Source organism: Symsagittifera roscoffensis, chromosome 9 (genome assembly GCF_963678635.1).
Source record: "Symsagittifera roscoffensis chromosome 9, txSymRosc1.1, whole genome shotgun sequence".
Lineage (NCBI taxonomy): Eukaryota > Metazoa > Xenacoelomorpha > Acoela > Convolutidae > Symsagittifera > Symsagittifera roscoffensis.
In genome coordinates, this window is record NC_087070.1 from 54,892,466 (window position 1) to 54,915,003 (window position 22,538).

At 36.4% G+C, this 22,538-nt stretch overlaps 1 protein-coding gene across 1 annotated transcript; it reads left to right on the top strand.

Moving 5' to 3' along the window:
- Nucleotides 1–62: 62 nt before the first annotated feature.
- LOC134854111 (uncharacterized) lies at nt 63–18,173 on the top strand. The gene is made up of 6 exons (XM_063870225.1): nt 63–541; nt 6,103–6,393; nt 6,835–6,987; nt 7,358–7,494; nt 17,481–17,623; nt 17,837–18,173. Exons 1-6 carry the CDS (start codon nt 336–338, stop codon nt 18,014–18,016), a joined length of 1,110 nt encoding a protein of 369 aa, XP_063726295.1. The 5' UTR covers nt 63–335; the 3' UTR covers nt 18,017–18,173.
- The last annotated feature ends 4,365 nt before the right edge of the window (nt 18,174–22,538 follow it).

The following is a 22,538-nucleotide window of genomic DNA, read 5'->3' on the forward strand; positions in this document are numbered from 1 at the left end:
AAATAAGAACTTGTCTTAAAATTGCTCTTCAAGTGCTATCGAGGTAAATGTGAACGACCTTTGAAAACTCGCTTGAAGAAGTTAATTTAGAAGTCATTCAGACGCGTATTACACACTCAGAACCAAAACAAATAAGTCAAAGCCACTTTCAACTTTCGAAAAAAGTTCAAAAAGATTAAATAAAATCTATTCCATATTTGTTGTTCGGAGTATGAGCGTAAGCTATTCGGTAAACTGTTGTACAATACCGTTGTGAACGAACAAGTTTTGAAAAATTAAGTTGGGTGGTTATTTATAATCCATTACTACTAAGTAGCCAATTGCTTGTCCGGACAATGCAGTCCTATTTATGTGGACAGGTGAAATGGATAGGCACGTGGGAAGTGGGCGATGATGGCGTAGTGGGAGGAAAAGTTGAAACAGAACAGCAGCTGACAAGGAGGGTGAGAGAGGCGAAGAAGAATTACGTGTTGCAGAGCAGAGCCCACAAAATACACTCTTTGAGTGAACAGATTTACGATGCCACCCAGATGCCAAGCAGGTTAGAAACAGCGGGATTTTTGTTCCGAAGTTGAAATCCACCGAGATACATACGGTACTCATTTCGAACAAATTAGTTTTGTCGTGGTCGATAGTAAAAGCATCACTGTCTGAGGTTTAATAGTTTAGGGTCGAAGTTCGTTTTCTGGACAGCCGTTATTTTATACGAGTGTTTTCATCATTTTGGAGTTAAAAGTATTTTTAAGCGTCAGTGAGCGTAGTGCAGGCACAAAGGTCGAGTTGATTACTTTCGGTGTTTTTCAAAACGAAAAGTCTAGAAAATGTTCACGCTCAAATTTTTTGCCTTTTGACTTTCCATTTTTCTACTTTCCAAATTCAATTAAATTTCGGTTTCCTAAACGAAGATAGGTCATGCTCCCCTGTGATTGAAGTGCAAATGGCACTAAAAACCTAAATCGAATTTTAATTATCAGAACTACCAGTGGAATATAATTTTTTGATTTGATTCAGTCTTCTCAATTTGGAGTAGTTAGTAGTATGTGTTGGTGGAGAGCTCTACGACCGCCATGTAGTAAGTTTTTCCATTTTTTTTATTCAAGGCCTATGTTGCTGAAATTTTACTTTGGGGAAAACGAATTTTTTACTCAACATTTTTTCAAGATACAGTAAAAAAGATTTTTAAATCTTTGCGAGAGTTAACTTCAAGAGAGCGGTCGTGCTAAATGATTGATTGAGAAAGAGGGTAGATGAGATGTGTTTTTATGTTGTTGTCAAGTTCGCAAAATCTGTCACACTAAACAATTCTCAAGCTTAAGAAAACAAAAACTACCGCAAATGAACAAAAGTGACATTTCAAGGTTTTTAAAGATTTAAATGAAAGTTTTTGTTCGATAATCGGTATCCCCGCTCACCGCAGTGAAAGATACATCTAGCATCGCAAATGTGACATTTGTCTGAGTAAAATTAAGTTTGTAAATTTTTTTAACGACAACCTTTTATCGGAAACTAAGCTTCTTTGTAGGATCGCTAAAACCAGTTATATCATACCTCAAATTACTAGAAATGCATGTATTAGGAAATTTGGATGCCGAAAATTTTCCAAGTGACACATGCTATCTGAAAGTTCTCATCTCAATCCTTGTATCTTAATACATGGCGAAACCTATACCCTAGCTCAATACATAGAGACACCTGTTCCTTATCTTAATACACAGCCGTACAACCCGAAAGTATAACCTATCTTAATACATGGAGGTCGTAGAACACGCCCTTGCTCTCCGTCAACATATATTCTGTAGTTTGTATCAAAAAAAGATAATTCATTAAAAAATTGGAAGCTCAAGGAGCTGCAAAATGTAATATTTTTTTTCGAGAGCTTGTTTGTTAAAACAAGTATTTTGAAAATTTATGGTTTTTGTTTTTTATACCATATTTGTGAGGCAGATTTTTCGAAAACTGCTCTGATTTTCAAAACATAAGTACCTATGGAAAGCCCAGATTCCCTGGGTGCCAGTCTATTATGCTCACTGCTAGTCTCTGCTTACCTTATTCCACGTTCTACGGCCTTCGAAATTTTCAGTGGGGTTCTAAGCCGCTACGCCCATAGTTTTCCCGAAAAAATTTATGATCTTAAAAATGTTTTTTTTTTTGCAAATTTTTGCGAAGGTTCTCGTTTTTCCCGAAAGTTATTGCTGAAAATGAGATTGAGGCAAGATCGAGGGTTTGATTGAAAAAATTTGATGTGCAAATCTTCTCTGCTCAAGTTGCTACGCCCCAGTGTTTGAAGAAAAAAATTGATGGCTTTAGCACATGTCCCAATTTTTAATTTTGCCTTTTTGTAGAATTTTTTCCTGCCAAAAGTGAGATGAGGGGTCAATCGAAATAGCGTTTTTCTCTGAATCAACTACAGCTTAAGTTTTGTAGAAAAGCAGTTTTGGTCCTAGACAGAAATTCATTTCTTTGAAAACTGTTTCACTTGTTAGGAAATGTTTTACTTTATTCAAAATCTAACGTGCCAAATCTGAGAATAAGGGTTTAATCGAAAGAGCAAGTTGTAGGTATCTCCCCTGCATAAGAGGCGTATTCTCTCACGTTTGGCAAGGAATCCGCAATCGAGACCGGAATTGTCAATTTTTTGACATTTTTAGTGATTTCGAAAATCACGCGTTACCTTTCGCATCAGTACATAATTTCAAAAAATATCGAAGAGGCACCTCCAGCTTTAGCTGGGCCACTAGTTGAAATATAATATGTAGTAAAGGCTCATTTCGTTCTGAAATGTTGAGTATTTTTTAGTGTCTTTACGGTTTTACGCTGAACTGCTGTCGGCTTCTCGCTTTTTTGCTAGAAAAATGGTAATTTGAACGTTTTGGTTCCGCCAGTAGATAATCATCAAAAATTGCTTTAGTACAAACCTTTTCACGGACTGATTTGCTTTTTTGTTTTACTTTTCTTGATCTATGAGAGAATATTTTTCTATTATATGAACTTGCCCTTTCTATTTTGTAAAAGATTCTAGAATTTCTAAGTCTAATCACCTTGAAACTCAAAAGTAAAGCTCATTCATCGTGACATTTGCTTCCTTATACGATAGTATAATATGACTTTCTTTTCGAATATTTGCACTCAAGTTTAAACCTAAGATGAATCATTTAATTTCGAGCAGATTAAGCAAACAGCTGGAGAAACAAGTAAAAACTATTTTGTGGAAAAATGAAGAGACTTTGTCAACTAAAGCATTTTTCGGAAAAACATTTTTTTTTCACTTGTTTTCCGACCTTTACTCAAACCAAACAATTTTGGACATTGTTTGGCCAATATGAAAAAATTTGGCTGATTGCGTTTTAGTTTCGGGTTTTGAAGAGCTAAAAAGAACTTGTGATCTGTTTTTTTTTCTGTCGAAACTGATTGGTTTTATTACATAATTCAGGATTTGCGCTACAAGTTGAGGCTTCCTTTCACTAATAGAAATTATTAATTTCATCAGTGCATTTGCTATCTATTAGCGCAAGCGCCCACCGTTGGCAGCCTTGCTTGTAAATTTACTAACTCTAACCTTGATTTCGTATATTTATTGTTTCGCTTATAAATATACGAAATCCTTTTTTTTGTATATTTATAGATCCTTTTTTCACACCACGCACAAAAAACGACCTACACTTGAAAATAAAAGATTTTTTTTGTAGGTTTTTCAACAATATGGTCAGAACATTCCAGGCTACTTGCGCAGCAACCGGCTATGCTTGTTTAGTATGTCTTCTGTAGGGCTGAAATTTATTTCTTGCCAAAAGGAGATAAATCCAGAAAAAGTTGTTCATTATTCCAAAAATTCGGTGAACGATGTTTTAACAATTTATTTACGCTCTCAACTTTTGCAGATGCTATTTGTACTAATGAGTTAACCTTAAAACAGCATAATGGGTGTATGCAAAAACTTATAACTGTGAGAAAATTGATTTTATATTTATGCGAAATCTATTCTAATTTTGACGGGAAAATATTACAGACGGAGTAGTTTATTCAGGCGTGGAAAAAACGTCTACAGGATTTCAAATTTAGTTGAAAAGTTTGTCTCTGTGGCATGCAGCGTTATTTTTTTTTAAAATCTACTGGAAAATCACAAAAAATACTTAAGACCAATTATGCTACGTACTCTTGTTTGGAAGTTAGTTCAGGTGGACCATAAGCTAGAGTTCTTGGTACACTCTTATTTACGTTATTTATTAACGATCCGCCCTGCTGATTGTGTCATTGTATCTGCCCCTACTTAACATAGGCCTTTTCGAAAATGGCACCGAAAGTTAGTGCTCCTGTCCTCGACTAAGGGTAATGATTCCCCTGTCTTTCCTTCAATTTAAAATTATTACGCTTGCAATGAGCAAGCGTTGTCATATCGGAAAAACTTTTTCCAGGATAGCAAATTGTCCAACATAACCGCACTTTTTTTTGAGCATTTCTGCTTTTTTTGTAATTCGTTCTACTCGAAGTGCGATCTTTGGGCAGGTATAAATAGATCAACTTAGATTTTTTTAACTATACTTTATTTTTTTAGCCTAAAATTATTCGGCGTACATATTGATTTTCTTAGAACATGATGCTTCGTTCGACATACAAGTTTTTTGAAGGAGCCAAGTCTTCCCTTTTTATTACCTTTGCCATAAAAATTGTAATGCATGCTTATGTTTAGCCAATTAATTGAACATATTTTTGTTTTGTATTTGAAAATCTATCTATTATCTTTTTTATATGTAAATGCAAGTTTCACTATCCGGCACTGCTTAAGCTTTTTCAAGGTTTTTTTTTATTGTAACGAAAGAGTTTTGTGCAAGTCTAAGCTATATCGTATACTGCAGTGCTCAAGAATTTTCTTCGATTTTCTAGATTGCACTCACTGTTTATTTCACCGAGTTCGAAATCAGCAACCCAAAAGTAGGATGCTGTCAGAGTTCCACATGGATTGCGAGTTGGGATTCCAAATAAGAATACCAAATTCTTTTTGTTTACGAGATACGACAATTCTTATGATTTTTTCAACAATTTTTCATAAAACTTAGGTTTGAAAAATTCTTCAAATTTGAAGTTCTCAACCTTCTAGTTGGGTGCTGTCAGGGTAATCTCAGGGGTTACAAATCTTGAGTTTAAATATGACTGCTCAAATCCTTTTGGTTTCTGAAAAATGACGTTTTTTTGTGATTTTTTCATAAATTTTCAAAGAACTTAGAAATAAAAACACGACAAACGTTGAAATTCTCAATCCTGTAGTTTGGTGCTGCTCAAATCTTTTCTGAGACATTAATTTGTTTTTTTTGCTCTTTCAAAAATTGACAAAAAAATTTGATATAAAAAGCTTGACAAAGTTTGAAATTCTCAACTTTAAAACGTGAGGTACTCTCTGGCGTTCCATGTCTTACATTCGAACATGAGTGCCTAAATCTTTTATTTTTCCGAGATATGACGTTTTTATAATGACGTGTTCAAAGCTTTTCAGAAACATGGATTCGAGTAATTTCGGTAAAATCGAAATCGCCAAACGTTTAGTCAGGTGCTGTCGAGATACTCTCAGGGGTTGCACATATGGGCTCCAAAGGTGACTGCTCAAATGTTTAGTTGTCAAGATATCAGGAAAATTTTCTTTTTTAAATAAAATTTTTCGCCTTATTGTTTGTCTGCTTATGTTTGGTCGGCTCAGTTGCCACATGGTAGAATTGTTTTTGTTCTATAAACAATTTATCTTGTTGTTGCTTTTAGTGTTTTGATTTGCTGTTTTTTTTTCGCTTTTTTTTCTGCCCTAATTGTTTCGTCCTGTTTTTTATAGGCTAAGTGATTTAATGCTCAGTTGTTTCACGTGAAACGTAGTTTTTGTACTCATCTCTGTATTGCGCAAACTGCTAAAATCGTAAAAGACATTATTGCTTAGACAACAGTTTTTGTAGCTTTTTTGCTTTCTTTTCCTTTTTTTTTAGTTTGGTTGGTTTCGGCCTAAATTATATCGGATTAATGCCTTCATTTTGCGTCAACGTTCATCTATTCTTATTATTTGTGTCACTAAACTGAAATTAACACAAATATCATAAATAAAATCAAGTAACCATGTAACTGTAGGCTCCGACTGGACAAAAAAGAACAGCACGAAGAACCAGAGCCCGAGAGACCTGAGAAATTAGAGCGCGCACTTGAGATGCGGAGGAAGAGTTCAATTCTATCTGTAGCTTCGATGCCAGATATGGGCAGGAGGGTATCCAGGGACGTACAGAAGTACCTGGAAGGTAGACGCTTCTCTCTTCAGTCGAGTCTAACACGTAGGAGGCAGTTGCTGGAGCTAGAAAATGGGGTGATGACTCAAAGAGGTGGAGGAACGCCACCTAAACAAACAAATTGTCTGACTCAGCCTAAGTTAGTGTTTATTAATTTTGATATTGGAGAAAAATTTGATATTTGAAAAGAGGAAATTAAAAACGAGTTGCGAGAATCAAACCTTGATGATGGTAGAGTTTATAGATTTCCAACATATACGACATATACAAAGGGGGAGGACCGTTTGGAAAAATTTGGAAACCAGAACTGAGAGAGAGAGGGGGAAGGTTGGTCCCCCCACTCGGGCTCGCTACTGGTTCGTGGGCTTCAATGGTCATAATTCAGATGTTTGTTTTTCAAAAAAATTGCAGATCTCATTTCTTTTCTCCATCTGAAAAATTTTAAGACCCTAATTTTGTGTTACCGTAGCAGTTCTTAATGTTTGTTAGCCTCAAATTTTAAATAGGCAAAACGCGATAATCGACTTACGTATAAATTATCTATACGCTTTGATTGAATCATATGTAAGATGTTTTTCAGCATGCGACGGTCAGCGACCAAACTCGGAATGTCGATTCAGGAGCAGTCTAAACAGAGGCTGCGACGAATGAGCTCTAGTCACGAGATACCGACCCCTTCCCCCCGTCCCAATCTGATGAACAGGGACAGGGTAGACTTGTTAGCTTGTCCAAGGTGAGATCAAATTCAAGCAAGATACGGTTTAGCTTAATAAGTTTTCAATCCTCTTTTCAGAATTTAAAGAATCCTTGAAACGAACGAAATATCAGCTGGTTAAAAGGTTTAGACCTAAGAAGAGTTTTCTGCCGTTTGAGAAAAGTTTTGCTGCCCTAAGAAAAGGGAGGGAATACAAAGTTTTTTTTACTTCACATCCTTGTTCAAATTTTCAATGTTTTGTTCGGAAAATCTTCCTGCGTAAACGCCAACCCAAGTTGTTTTGTAACTTTATTTGTAACCACTGAAGAAAGGAATTTCTTTCGATATAGTAAACTTATCTGAGAGGAACTAGCGTAAAGTAAATAATTAATTGATTGTCATCATAAAGGGAGACGCTGGTGTTGAATGTGAATGATGGAGCTGAGTTTTGTCGCTTCACCAAAAGTACCTTGTCACGTGATCGCCTCAAAAATATTGACCGGAACCACTTCATGGCCACGTATAACTTCTCGCTTGACGACTACGGTGCGTACACATGGTAACATGTCCCGAGGTTGTATACTTTTTTTATTATCCAGTAGTCTTGCCTAAAACTGACTGAATTGTTAGCAATCCTAATTCATTGTGAAGGCAAAGTCATGTTTGTAAAATCACGAGAGTTTCATGAAATGAAGAATTTGTGATTTCAAAGTATCTGTTATTTATTACACAAGCAAACGCCTGTGCTATTACTTTGAATCCACGTTTTTTTTTAACCAAGTTGCATAAATTAGTGCCAAATTTAGTTAGTGTCTGGTGTTCGAAAAATACCAGACAATATATTAGAAACTGTTATTTGGATAACATCATGCGCATATTGCTGAACTGCTGAGGCATTAGTGTCAAAACCTGTAGGTAGTCGATGGCGGAGATTGTATTTTGGAAAGGGCAGTGTTTATATTTTTCCATTTTCCAGTTTATTATTTTTTTATGATTTGCTATTTGAAAGCTCCTATTTGCCATTTTTTGATGGTGTTGCTTGTGTTTGCAAAATGCAGCTCCGCCTCTGTGTTACTTAAATTGCAGCACCGCCTCTGTGCAAAAGTAATTGTGCTGTGATGCTACGAGGCTTTTTAAAACTTAAGTCACAAATATTTTGTTTGATGGCACCATTTAAACAGGCAGCATTTGCAGTTAAATAGCTTGTGCCTTGACATTCGATAAGTTGAAACAATTCACCGATAAAACCGAAAAAAGATATTTGTTTCAGACAACAGTACAATAATAACTCAATTTCAGAAATTTCCTACTCGACTTAGTTTGCAAAAGTCATGAAATGCATAGTTTATTTACTATTCGGCTTTATAGTTTCAAGTTTAATGCATGCAAAATTTTTCCAGCTTTTTAACGTGCAAAATATGGTTGCCTCAAGTTTATATATTGCAGCATTTTTGCTGCGTAGCGGCAGTTACTAGCATCTGTAGTTGATTTGTTGATGGCTGGTGTTTAACAATTTGCAATTTGCAAAAGCTTGAGTATTCAAGGCTGACGTTTACTTATTTCCATATTTTAAAGCTGCTTTTTGTTGTTTTCTCGCTTGTGTTGGCATTTGGCTCAGAGGTAATACGCATGCTTGAGAACACGAAAGCCAGGTGTAACAGCCCTCGCAAATTTGCAAAATGAAGTGTTTCAGGATTTTTGTTTTCTCTTATTTTTTGTCGGCTTAGTTACTGCTTCTCATTGTTTTTAAGAGTAATGAAAGTAGTGAGTACTCTTATAAAGGTCTTGCTGATTTTTTTTTACTGGAAAAAGTCTTAAAATTTGATTTCTTTGTGATTTCTTTTTGATTATTTTTTAAATTTCTCACTTGTGATTTCTTTTTAAGTCCATTATTAAAAGGCTAACTCCACTATAGAACAACAAAAGTGTAAAGGTCACGAAAAACCTGATCGACTTTTGATTTCGAAACTGGAAACTAATTATGAGATTTCCCAGCGAAAAAAAGTTTTACGTACTGATCCAGTTTTCTCAAGTGGGGCTAATTTTAACAAAAAAGTGTCCATCGTAAATTGTTCTACAAATTCAAAGAGCTTTAGGGCTTTTTTGAAATTCAAAAGTTGAAGGCTCTTGAAAAAACAAGTCAGTTTTTTTCTTCAGTTTCCTTGTTTTCATTAGTTTTTCAACTTTTAGTTGGCTATGTTCCAACATTTGAAGCTTTTTCTGCTATTGGTTCAGCTAATTGAATTCTAACTTTGTTTACCGCAACTTCTGCAATGTTTGGTTTCTTCTTAAACTAAACGATGTTTTTTTTGCTCATTTTTTTAATATTTGTTCATCGCACATGAGCAGTGTTTAACAATTTACAGATAGTGTTGGTAGATGGTTCAAGTCGCAGTCAGACATTCTCAGATTTTTCTCATGCAAGCTTTGTTTTCTTCTGGCATTTGATTTCTTGGTTCAATCACATAGTCATTTACTTGACAATTTTAGTCCAATAGTGTGGTGATAAAGTAACGGGTTGTCGTACTAAGTATCAATTGTTCAAATTCGAGACCGTGCTTGGTTTCTTCGCCAATTTTTGTACCCTTCCGATGAGCAAGGGCATTCCAATCGGGTACAAGACTTTTTCCCCCGTAAGTAATTGTGTTCACAGGACTCTTCACCTTGACTCATTTCCTGAAAACGTCCATTAGCAGAAAATTTACCGCTAATAAAATGCTAACATGCACCGGTTAAGTGCATGTTCGCATTTTAATTATCTGTCCAATTTCGTTTTAAATATCTGTGAATTTTTTTAAATGTTGTAATTTTACAAACTCGGTTTGTTGAAATTTCTTTTTTTTTGTTTTCATTTTCAGCTAGGGTATTTTTCGCCTCATTGCAGCCTGGTAAGTTTTTTTATATGCTTTTGGTTTTTCCTGTTATCTTGGCACATTTGTGTTTCAAAGCCAGCCTTATTCTTTCTGATAGATCTAGTTTTTCGACATTTTTGAATTTTTTTCGTTTTTTTTTTTCGATTTAGCTGGCTTCATTTTTTTTGTATCGCAAGTGATGTGAAGCTTAGCTTCGCCTCTGTGCTTTAATTTATTCCTTTTTTTTGGAACTCCTAACTCGGCCTTGAGTTTCATGATGAATGTTATATCGGCTTGATCATACATCGCAAATTTTGTTGTATGAAGGGCGATAATATTTTTTTGTGGCGGGGTTATTCCGGTTATTCGATTTTTGGAAGCATCGCGTCTCGACCCAACGTTCGTTTGACCCAACGTTCGTCTGCCCAAATTTTGTCTGCTGAGGTTGCGGTACCGTTTCTTTAATTCGTGTTGCTTATTAAGAGCAAGACTCTTATGTAAGTCTTACATAAGTCTTGGTGATTTCTTAACGCTCATTTTAAATTTTTTGCAGTTTGACTATTGATATCTTTTTAAGTTTAGCTCAGTTCCATGGTTAAAAGAAAGGCAAATTCCGCTATTGAACAGCAAGAGTGTAAAGGTCACAAAAACGAAAAAAAGTTTTAGTTTAGAAAGTGGATTTTAGCTTTTCCTAGCGGAATTAAAAGGTTACCTTTTAATCCAATTTTCTCAAGATGATTTAGTTTCATCAAAAAAGCATCAATCATAAACAAAAGCACCAATCAATTGATTTTCTTTGACTTCAAAGAGTTTTGAGGGCATTTATGTTTTCTTTAAAATTCGACAGTTGAAGTTCGACAGTTTTTTCAAAAATAAATCAGTTGTTTATTTGTTTCTTTTGCGTTCGTTACTCTTTTTCAACATCAGTTAGCTTTTCAAAAATTTTTTTCAAAGATAAGTCAGTGTTTCAAGAGTAATGAACGTAGTGAGTACTTACTCTTATCTAGGTCTTGGTTTTCTAGGTGATTTTTTTAAGGAAAAAAGTCTGAAAATTTGTTCACGCTCATTTTTAATTTTTCGCGGGTTTTCGGTTCACTTCATTTTTTTAATTAAAAGGTTGGCCAACTCCACTATTGAATAGCAAAAATATAGAAGTCACAAAAAGCGTGATCGACTTCTAATTTCGAAAATGGAAATTAATTATCAGATTTCTCAGCGAAATCAAATTTATACCGTTTGATCCCGTTTTCTCAAATTGTGTTATTTTTATCAAAAAAACGTCAATTATAAATTGTTCAACAAAATCAAAGAGCTTTAGGGCCATCTATTGTTTTCTTTGAAATTTAAAAATTGAAGGTTTTTGAAAAAACAAGTCAGTTTTTTCAGTTTCCTTGCGTTCATTATTTTTCCAACTGTCATTTGGCTATCTTCTACTACTAGCATTTTTTGTCGGCATGCGTTCCTCAAAATGAACATCATTCCAGACAAACGTATAAAAGTTTTGTGAAGCCTAATTATCGATTTTTTTTGCTTTTTCGCCTCTGTGTACCGTAACAACTCTCTGTAGCCTAAATTTTATGCGTAACGACCGAGTTGGAGATATAGCGTCAGCAGTCTACAGTATTTGAAAAAGAAATAGATTTGGTAAAAGAAATAGATAGTTTTCTATGTTTTTTGGGATATTTTTTGCAAAATAGTCGTCGACGAATGACTGTTTGCGTTGAGTTTGAGTTTTTTCACCTTTGTGTTAGTTAATTTTAGCGTAGTCATTCGTTTTGTTACGCATCTGGTACAATGTCATTCGTGTTGAAGATTTTTTCCCGTAAATTCTATTTGCAGTGTTGTTGACTACTACAGCTGCTTTGATGGGTGCTCAAATTCAATTACTATACTTTCGTCACAGATGGCGTAGATGATGTTTTTTTCACAGATGGCTTTTTTATAACCGATTTTAATAAGATTAGCGAAAAATGTCGATTAAGTAGCGTTGTCTACGAAGAAATTCAAATGGAACTGATCTGGGTTCTACTGCAGAATCCCCTGCTCCTCTGTGGTACATACTTGCAATCTCCACCCCTAAATAAGTTCTCTTCATATAGCTCAATGATTTTTTCACCCAATGTAATTCAAATGGAACTGATCTGGGTTCTACTGCAGAATCCCCTGCTCCTCTGTGGTACATACTTGCAATCTCCACCCCTAAATAAGTTCTCTTCATATAGCTCAATGATTTTTTCACCCAATGTAATTCAAATGGAACTGATCTGGGTTCTACTGCAGAATCCCCTGCTCCTCTGTGGTACATACTTGCAATCTCCACCCCTAAATAAGTTCTCTTCATATAGCTCAATGATTTTTTCACCCAATGTAATTCAAATGGAACTGATCTGGGTTCTACTGCAGAATCCCCTGCTCCTCTGTGGTACATACTTGCAATCTCCACCCCTAAATAAGTTCTCTTCATATAGCTCAATGATTTTTTCACCCAATGTAATTCAAATGGAACTGATCTGGGTTCTACTGCAGAATCCCCTGCTCCTCTGTGGTACATACTTGCAATCTCCACCCCTAAATAAGTTCTCTTCATATAGCTCAATGATTTTTTCACCCAATGTAATTCAAATGGAACTGATCTGGGTTCTACTGCAGAATCCCCTGCTCCTCTGTGGTACATACTTGCAATCTCCACCCCTAAATAAGTTCTCTTCATATAGCTCAATGATTTTTTCACCCAATGTAATTCAAATGGAACTGATCTGGGTTCTACTGCAGAATCCCCTGCTCCTCTGTGGTACATACTTGCAATCTCCACCCCTAAATAAGTTCTCTTCATATAGCTCAATGATTTTTTCACCCAATGTAATTCAAATGGAACTGATCTGGGTTCTACTGCAGAATCCCCTGCTCCTCTGTGGTACATACTTGCAATCTCCACCCCTAAATAAGTTCTCTTCATATAGCTCAATGATTTTTTCACCCAATGTAATTCAAATGGAACTGATCTGGGTTCTACTGCAGAATCCCCTGCTCCTCTGTGGTACATACTTGCAATCTCCACCCCTAAATAAGTTCTCTTCATATAGCTCAATGATTTTTTCACCCAATGTAATTCAAATGGAACTGATCTGGGTTCTACTGCAGAATCCCCTGCTCCTCTGTGGTACATACTTGCAATCTCCACCCCTAAATAAGTTCTCTTCATATAGCTCAATGATTTTTTCACCCAATGTAATTCAAATGGAACTGATCTGGGTTCTACTGCAGAATCCCCTGCTCCTCTGTGGTACATACTTGCAATCTCCACCCCTAATAAGTTCTCTTCATATAGCTCAATGATTTTTTCACCCAATGTAATTCAAATGGAACTGATCTGGGTTCTACTGCAGAATCCCCTGCTCCTCTGTGGTACATACTTGCAATCTCCACCCCTAAATAAGTTCTCTTCATATAGCTCAATGATTTTTTCACCCAATGTAATTCAAATGGAACTGATCTGGGTTCTACTGCAGAATCCCCTGCTCCTCTGTGGTACATACATGCAATCTCCACCCCTAAATAAGTTCTCTTCATATAGCTCAATGATTTTTTCACCCAATGTAATTCAAATGGAACTGATCTGGGTTCTACTGCAGAATCCCCTGCTCCTCTGTGGTACATACTTGCAATCTCCACCCCTAAATAAGTTCTCTTCATATAGCTCAATGATTTTTTCACCCAATGTAATTCAAATGGAACTGATCTGGGTTCTACTGCAGAATCCCCTGCTCCTCTGTGGTACATACTTGCAATCTCCACCCCTAAATAAGTTCTCTTCATATAGCTCAATGATTTTTTCACCCAATGTAATTCAAATGGAACTGATCTGGGTTCTACTGCAGAATCCCCTGCTCCTCTGTGGTACATACTTGCAATCTCCACCCCTAAATAAGTTCTCTTCATATAGCTCAATGATTTTTTCACCCAATGTAATTCAAATGGAACTGATCTGGGTTCTACTGCAGAATCCCCTGCTCCTCTGTGGTACATACTTGCAATCTCCACCCCTAAATAAGTTCTCTTCATATAGCTCAATGATTTTTTCACCCAATGTAATTCAAATGGAACTGATCTGGGTTCTACTGCAGAATCCCCTGCTCCTCTGTGGTACATACTTGCAATCTCCACCCCTAAATAAGTTCTCTTCATATAGCTCAATGATTTTTTCACCCAATGTAATTCAAATGGAACTGATCTGGGTTCTACTGCAGAATCCCCTGCTCCTCTGTGGTACATACTTGCAATCTCCACCCCTAAATAAGTTCTCTTCATATAGCTCAATGATTTTTTCACCCAATGTAATTCAAATGGAACTGATCTGGGTTCTACTGCAGAATCCCCTGCTCCTCTGTGGTACATACTTGCAATCTCCACCCCTAAATAAGTTCTCTTCATATAGCTCAATGATTTTTTCACCCAATGTAATTCAAATGGAACTGATCTGGGTTCTACTGCAGAATCCCCTGCTCCTCTGTGGTACATACTTGCAATCTCCACCCCTAAATAAGTTCTCTTCATATAGCTCAATGATTTTTTCACCCAATGTAATTCAAATGGAACTGATCTGGGTTCTACTGCAGAATCCCCTGCTCCTCTGTGGTACATACTTGCAATCTCCACCCCTAAATAAGTTCTCTTCATATAGCTCAATGATTTTTTCACCCAATGTAATTCAAATGGAACTGATCTGGGTTCTACTGCAGAATCCCCTGCTCCTCTGTGGTACATACTTGCAATCTCCACCCCTAAATAAGTTCTCTTCATATAGCTCAATGATTTTTTCACCCAATGTAATTCAAATGGAACTGATCTGGGTTCTACTGCAGAATCCCCTGCTCCTCTGTGGTACATACTTGCAATCTCCACCCCTAAATAAGTTCTCTTCATATAGCTCAATGATTTTTTCACCCAATGTAATTCAAATGGAACTGATCTGGGTTCTACTGCAGAATCCCCTGCTCCTCTGTGGTACATACTTGCAATCTCCACCCCTAAATAAGTTCTCTTCATATAGCTCAATGATTTTTTCACCCAATGTAATTCAAATGGAACTGATCTGGGTTCTACTGCAGAATCCCCTGCTCCTCTGTGGTACATACTTGCAATCTCCACCCCTAAATAAGTTCTCTTCATATAGCTCAATGATTTTTTCACCCAATGTAATTCAAATGGAACTGATCTGGGTTCTACTGCAGAATCCCCTGCTCCTCTGTGGTACATACTTGCAATCTCCACCCCTAAATAAGTTCTCTTCATATAGCTCAATGATTTTTTCACCCAATGTAATTCAAATGGAACTGATCTGGGTTCTACTGCAGAATCCCCTGCTCCTCTGTGGTACATACTTGCAATCTCCACCCCTAAATAAGTTCTCTTCATATAGCTCAATGATTTTTTCACCCAATGTAATTCAAATGGAACTGATCTGGGTTCTACTGCAGAATCCCCTGCTCCTCTGTGGTACATACTTGCAATCTCCACCCCTAAATAAGTTCTCTTCATATAGCTCAATGATTTTTTCACCCAATGTAATTCAAATGGAACTGATCTGGGTTCTACTGCAGAATCCCCTGCTCCTCTGTGGTACATACTTGCAATCTCCACCCCTAAATAAGTTCTCTTCATATAGCTCAATGATTTTTTCACCCAATGTAATTCAAATGGAACTGATCTGGGTTCTACTGCAGAATCCCCTGCTCCTCTGTGGTACATACTTGCAATCTCCACCCCTAAATAAGTTCTCTTCATATAGCTCAATGATTTTTTCACCCAATGTAATTCAAATGGAACTGATCTGGGTTCTACTGCAGAATCCCCTGCTCCTCTGTGGTACATACTTGCAATCTCCACCCCTAAATAAGTTCCCTTCATATAGCTCAATGATTTTTTCACCCAATGTAATTCAAATGGAACTGATCTGGGTTCTACTGCAGAATCCCCTGCTCCTCTGTGGTACATACTTGCAATCTCCACCCCTAAATAAGTTCTCTTCATATAGCTCAATGATTTTTTCACCCAATGTAATTCAAATCGAACTGATCTGGGTTCTACTGCAGAATCCCCTGCTCCTCTGTGGTACATACTTGCAATCTCCACCCCTAAATAAGTTCTCTTCATATAGCTCAATGATTTTTTCACCCAATGTAATTCAAATGGAACTGATCTGGGTTCTACTGCAGAATCCCCTGCTCCTCTGTGGTACATACTTGCAATCTCCACCCCTAAATAAGTTCTCTTCATATAGCTCAATGATTTTTTCACCCAATGTAATTCAAATGGAACTGATCTGGGTTCTACTGCAGAATCCCCTGCTCCTCTGTGGTACATACTTGCAATCTCCACCCCTAAATAAGTTCTCTTCATATAGCTCAATGATTTTTTCACCCAATGTAATTCAAATGGAACTGATCTGGGTTCTACTGCAGAATCCCCTGCTCCTCTGTGGTACATACTTGCAATCTCCACCCCTAAATAAGTTCTCTTCATATAGCTCAATGATTTTTTCACCCAATGTAATTCAAATGGAACTGATCTGGGTTCTACTGCAGAATCCCCTGCTCCTCTGTGGTACATACTTGCAATCTCCACCCCTAAATAAGTTCTCTTCATATAGCTCAATGATTTTTTCACCCAATGTAATTCAAATGGAACTGATCTGGGTTCTACTGCAGAATCCCCTGCTCCTCTGTGGTACATACTTGCAATCTCCACCCCTAAATAAGTTCTCTTCATATAGCTCAATGATTTTTGCACCCAATGTAATTCAAATGGAACTGATCTGGGTTCTACTGCAGAATCCCCTGCTCCTCTGTGGTACATACTTGCAATCTCCACCCCTAAATAAGTTCTCTTCATATAGCTCAATGATTTTTTCACCCAATGTAATTCAAATGGAACTGAACTGGGTTCTACTGCAGAATCCCCTGCTCCTCTGTGGTACATACTTGCAATCTCCACCCCTAAATAAGTTCTCTTCATATAGCTCAATGATTTTTTCACCCAATGTAATTCAAATCGAACTGATCTGGGTTCTACTGCAGAATCCCCTGCTCCTCTGTGGTACATACTTGCAATCTCCACCCCTAAATAAGTTCTCTTCATATAGCTCAATGATTTTTTCACCCAATGTAATTCAAATGGAACTGATCTGGGTTCTACTGCAGAATCCCCTGCTCCTCTGTGGTACATACTTGCAATCTCCACCCCTAAATAAGTTCTCTTCATATAGCTCAATGATTTTTTCACCCAATGTAATTCAAATGGAACTGATCTGGGTTCTACTGCAGAATCCCCTGCTCCTCTGTGGTACATACTTGCAATCTCCACCCCTAAATAAGTTCTCTTCATATAGCTCAATGATTTTTTCACCCAATGTAATTCAAATGGAACTGATCTGGGTTCTACTGCAGAATCCCCTGCTCCTCTGTGGTACATACTTGCAATCTCCACCCCTAAATAAGTTCTCTTCATATAGCTCAATGATTTTTTCACCCAATGTAATTCAATGCGTGCTATTTACTGCTGTTTGATTCGTGAGAGTTGTGAGTTTTCTGCATTTTCTGGTTGGTTTAAAAACATGGTGGACAGTTTCACCTTAATTGCTAAAGGGAAGAGGAGATTTTCCGAGGTTCTTGATCTGTTTAGATGAGAAAATGGCGATGGTTGACCCCAAACACAACAGGATAAGACGGAAGACTGCCTCCAATGAAGTGTCTTCAGAAAATAGAAAAGCGAGGGAAGGAGTTGGATCCAAGAAGGACGACGAAGACTTCGGTCCAGGAAAAAGAAGGGAAGTTGTGTGTAAAATAATCACTATAGTTCCCATGGATTAAATTAATTGGTTTTTGAACAAAAAACACCTACGAGCATCGCATAGTAACAGTTGTTGCTTTTAAAGAACTTATTTGCCCTAAATATTGGAAATTTGATTGGAAACGTTGTCGACATGAAAGTCAAGCTATATCACATATGGACTTAGTTGACTAATTCTTAAGCTATTTAGGGGTAGATTGATAGAAGGTCTTCGGACTTTAGAAGAAGCAGAGTACGGATATAACATTGCGAAATGTCACCTCTGGCTTGCTCAACTGGAGGGCAAAGGAGAACTCAAAGGTCAAGGTCAAACCGAAACCGAAGGTGCTACAGGCAGTATTGCTTCAGACCAAGAAAGGACAAATTAGTACCGTCTACACTAAAAACTGCAAATTAGAAATTCGTTTTCAAATCAATACTCAGCTTAATTAGCTTCATTCGCGTCGAACTTAATTCGTTAAGATAAATTGTAGGAACAGAAACAATCGAACGCATTTGGGTTTCAGTTGACTGCCCTATAGCACGAACACGTTCATCAGACAATAATAATTCGAATATAATTCGAAGACAAGCAAAGATCCCTGACAACACAGGAAAGGCGCATTAAACCTTTCGACGCGAATGAAACCTTTTGACGCCAATGATAAAGATTGAGGACCCTTAGATTATTCCTATGATTTATTGTGTTATAATTTGATTCAATTTGGCCCAAAAACTCGCTTGTCGTGGACTCCTGATTTTTTGGTTCCGATCCGAGATAGGTAGGGAGCGAATTTAATTTAGGGCCGAATTTTTTTGAAAAGTGCTTAAGTAACCTTCTGTGGTGATTCGGACTCCAACAAGATATCGCTTGCATCAAGATCTTTTCTTTCCAATTTATTCGCAGATTTCTCAGTTTTGCAAGGTTTCAGTAGTAGTTTCAGAATTTTGTCTCGATAAATGAACGCTATTTATAGGCTCTTTTGTCTTCAATTTATGGTGTTTTTTTACGAGTAATAAACATAGTGACCCGCAACAAGGTTACATGGATGAAAGTCGACTATAATAGTTTTTCATGGTCTGTCTCTAAAAGAGCTTAATAATCGATTATAAAACGAAAATAAAGTAGATATCAATTTAATCCATTACAATAAATTATAATAGACGATAATGAATTTAAATAGATTATAATGGCTTTGGAGGGGTGATGATTACACTTGCGAAGCGAGTGTTTTAGTACGAACCTTCCTGTTTTTTCCAACCTCAGTCGCAAATAGTGGTGCCATTTTAGGGGCACCTTTACAGTTTCTAACTAAATATTTTTCGCAATTTTTTTAAAATGCATAATTTATACATTTTGTGGATTTATGCTTTGCGTTTGGTTACATGCAAGGTTACTGTGAATGCCTTGAATTTGTTATGTTCCAAATTATTACTGGCAAAGTTGTGTCTATTTGTATTTGGTGCCACTTTTGTTGAATCGCATTGGCAATTTATTAGCACATGTAGCTGCTTTAATCGTGACTAGTGTTTGTCGGTTGTTAAGGACTGCGTGGCTGTGTGGATAGTGCGACTGAAAATCTCTCGATTACAGTAGGTCGTCGAAAGAATTCTAGTCCTAGCCGAGTTTTTGCTGTTTCGGTTTTTATTTCTATTTTTTTTGTTGCACTTTCTATAGCTGCTTTTTGGTCGTGTTCTCGCAAGTGTTTGAGAAGCGCAGCTTCGCCTCTGTAGATTTTATAAGTAAAATCCCGGATTTTTGAGAACTTTGAAAGTGAATATTCAAAATTTGAACGTTGCTTTCGCTAAATTGTGTTTTACATTTGGTTAGCAAAATTAGTCTTGTTTTCCATTTGTTTTTTTTTCTTTTGTCTCCCGTTTCTCCCAAATACTTCACGCTTACTCCCACTATCCTTTTTCCCTTACTTACCACCACCTCTTATTTACCGTAAAAGTATGTGAAAAGCACCGTAAACGCGTGCCCCATCCACACACACACCTTTAACCCCCCTACACAATTCCTACGCTACAGACTTCTACACCCACACGCATGAAAAAAACTTAGATGGTGTCAATTAGGTGAGGAGGGGGAAGGTAGGTGTGAGTGTTAGGGAGGGGGGGGGGGGTGAGGTGGATTCTGATAGATGGGGGCTATCATTTTTTGTTACCAGGCTAGAAGGTCTATAAAATTAAAAATCCGAGTTTTTTATTTATTTACTTTTTTGAATAAAAACAGCGGTTATTTTAAAATCAATTAAAAATTGACTAAAAAAGGGGTATCGTTCTTTGCTACTAAGCTGGAAAGACTATAAAGTGAAAATCTAATTTTTTTGTTTGCTTTTTAAGATAACACCCTCATACTGATTTTTAAAAGTCATAAAAGTAGTGTGTACATTTATATCGGTATTGGTGACTTTTTTTCCAGGAAAAAGATTTAAAGCTTGTTTACGCTCAATTTTTCCACTTCGGAAGGATATTTCCATTGCTATCTTGAATTTCAAAAATTTTCCTAGAAATCCTGTCTGTTAAAATAAGTACTATGAAATTGTATAAAATTGTTTTTTTTTCTACTCAATTTGATTTTTTGAGATAATTGGAAATTTTTTAAAAACTTTTTGCAAAGTAGTTATTAGATTGAGAGATTTATTTAGAAACCCAGTTTTGGAAAATTTTTGTGCTTAAGCGGCCCCAACTTATTTTTTGCTGATAAAATTGACGGATTTCGTAAAGCCACGTTTTTCAACTTTTGGCCACTTTGTACAAATTTTTGATTTTTTTCATTAATTGCTACCCTATCAAATATGAGATGAGCAATTCAATCAAAAGAACCGGTTGCGATAGCTTTGCCCGCAGAAGCTGCGATTCGTTTTTTGTAAGAAAAATGTTGTCCTTGGGGAAAATTTCAGATTTATTGTAGCGTTTAAGCTGAAATCTTAAAAGCTAGCTAAATTTAAAGAGCGGTAATTGAATCAAATGCGATTTACAGAATAAAAGTTCTTGAATGTTTTCCTTGAAATCCAATATCAAATCTTATCCTAAAACTGGTTAAAAAAACCCGTGGTCCATTAACTGCATCTTTAAGGGGTGACATGATTAACTGCACCCCATTACCCACAAACAGTATCTTTTTTCGAAGTGTTTCAAAAAGGTCACTAGCTGTTCACGGAAGTTTTAGAATTGCGGATTACCGAAATTAAATATAGATTCAATTCGATTTTTCTAGCTAACAGAAAATTTTGGTAAAGATAAGTTCAACGCGTGAGCCTTTGGGCTAGAAATCGACTTATAAACACAAAGTTTTGCTTTGATTTTTCAAAATTAATTTAAAATTATTTTTGTCTGAACACTAATAATTAATAATCAGCGTTGAAAATAAATAGCTGTGAAGCCATTCGCATTGGACAAAACGCCAGCTCTCTGCAATTGAGATAAACGCTTGTGACTCTCAGCTTTGTTAATCTTATTAGTTGTCTCATGTCGTCAATCATGCCTCTGGAGTCTGAGGTCTTCCTTTGAGTTATGGCTGCAACTTCTTTCAAACTGTGAAAGGTGATTTTTCCTGTAATAACTTAAGTTGTCGGAATATCGTTTGTTTTGTCTGCAAATTTTTTGTCGTCCTAATTTCCAAAGCATGGTTTTTGCTTGAATACTGAGAAACGTTTCAATGTTTTAGAGTGCCATACCTAATTTAAGTACTTTATTGTGGAAATGGAGGATGTTAAGTTTCAATGTTTGTATAATTTTTGTTTTCAGTTTTTGCTTTGAAGAAATTTAGGTTGGATGGTTACGGCTTATGTTAAATTGGCTTTATTTTTTTATAGTAAAAAGTTGAAAAGTTTTGTGCTTTTGCGTGCTCTGGAGGACCCGTTAAATTGGAGTCACATTTTTTTTGGTTAAAGTTTTTTGGGATTTTTTTCCCGGCTGAGCAGACGTCTATCCAAGTGTTTTGCAACTAACTTCTGCTTGGTAAACTGTTTGTAGGCTAAACAAACCCCGTAAAATATCGTTCTCCTCTTTGCTCACCTCAAATTGAACATCTTTTCTAATTGAACATCCACAGGTGAAGATTTGGTTTTTCACCTTTTTTTTCGAAATCGTACATTTTTCCGCTTTAGTGACATTGGTTTTTTTTTCAAGGTTATATGTGCAACCTTACAGAAAGTGTCGTGATGATCTGTTTCTTCCCTGTTGAAACCAGTTGTACAAAAACAAACAAGAGATAATGTTGATACAAATTGATATAATTTGATGTAAAAAGACAGAACAATAATAGTTTAACACTTTTTTATTATTGATTTGTGTTCTGTTTTTATTATCGTTTGATCACTGTTTTTTTCCTTATCGTTAAAGCTCAATTTTTTGGTCTAAACCTAAAACTTGTTGAAGAACAGTTACTGTGAAGCCTCAATAACTGCTCTTAAACAGGTATTTATAGTTTATACTGGATTCCGCAAAAACATACCACTTCCGCTCGGAAAGTGCGAGTTCTGCTTTCAAAATGAGGATTCCACATCAGCGCAATTCATTACTAATTTTACGTAATTATTTGTTAGTAGATTCTATGAACTGTTCTGGATTTTGTAAACTTTGTTCGGGATTTGGCAAGTTTTGCTACTTCAGCAAGCATTTAGTTCAAGCCTATTTCGAATTTCTTGACAAAGCCTTTTCCAGCTTTGTCGCGGAATCCTTTAAAAAATCGAAAATACGAAGTTAGACATCCCAACACTAGTTTGGGTACTTTGGACGTTTTTGGGCACGTTGGAAGTTTTTGATCTTGGAATTGGTTTAGATTACCAGAGGAGGACTTTTTGGGTGTGGAGAAGGTTTAAAACATCACCGTTTGGAATGTGCTAGAAAATCGCCTCTGTGTAGATTTTTTGATTAAAATCCCAAATTTTCGATAACTTTGAA

Coding starts and splice junctions, on each gene's coding strand:
- LOC134854111 (XM_063870225.1), top strand. CDS start 336: ATGCAGTCCTATTTATGTGGACAGGTGAAATGGATAGGCACGTGGGAA. Junction 6,988..7,357: donor GACTTGTTAGCTTGTCCAAG/GTGAGATCAAAT, acceptor GTCATCATAAAG/GGAGACGCTGGTGTTGAATG. Junction 17,624..17,836: donor ACTTCGGTCCAGGAAAAAGA/AGGGAAGTTGTG, acceptor CTTAAGCTATTT/AGGGGTAGATTGATAGAAGG.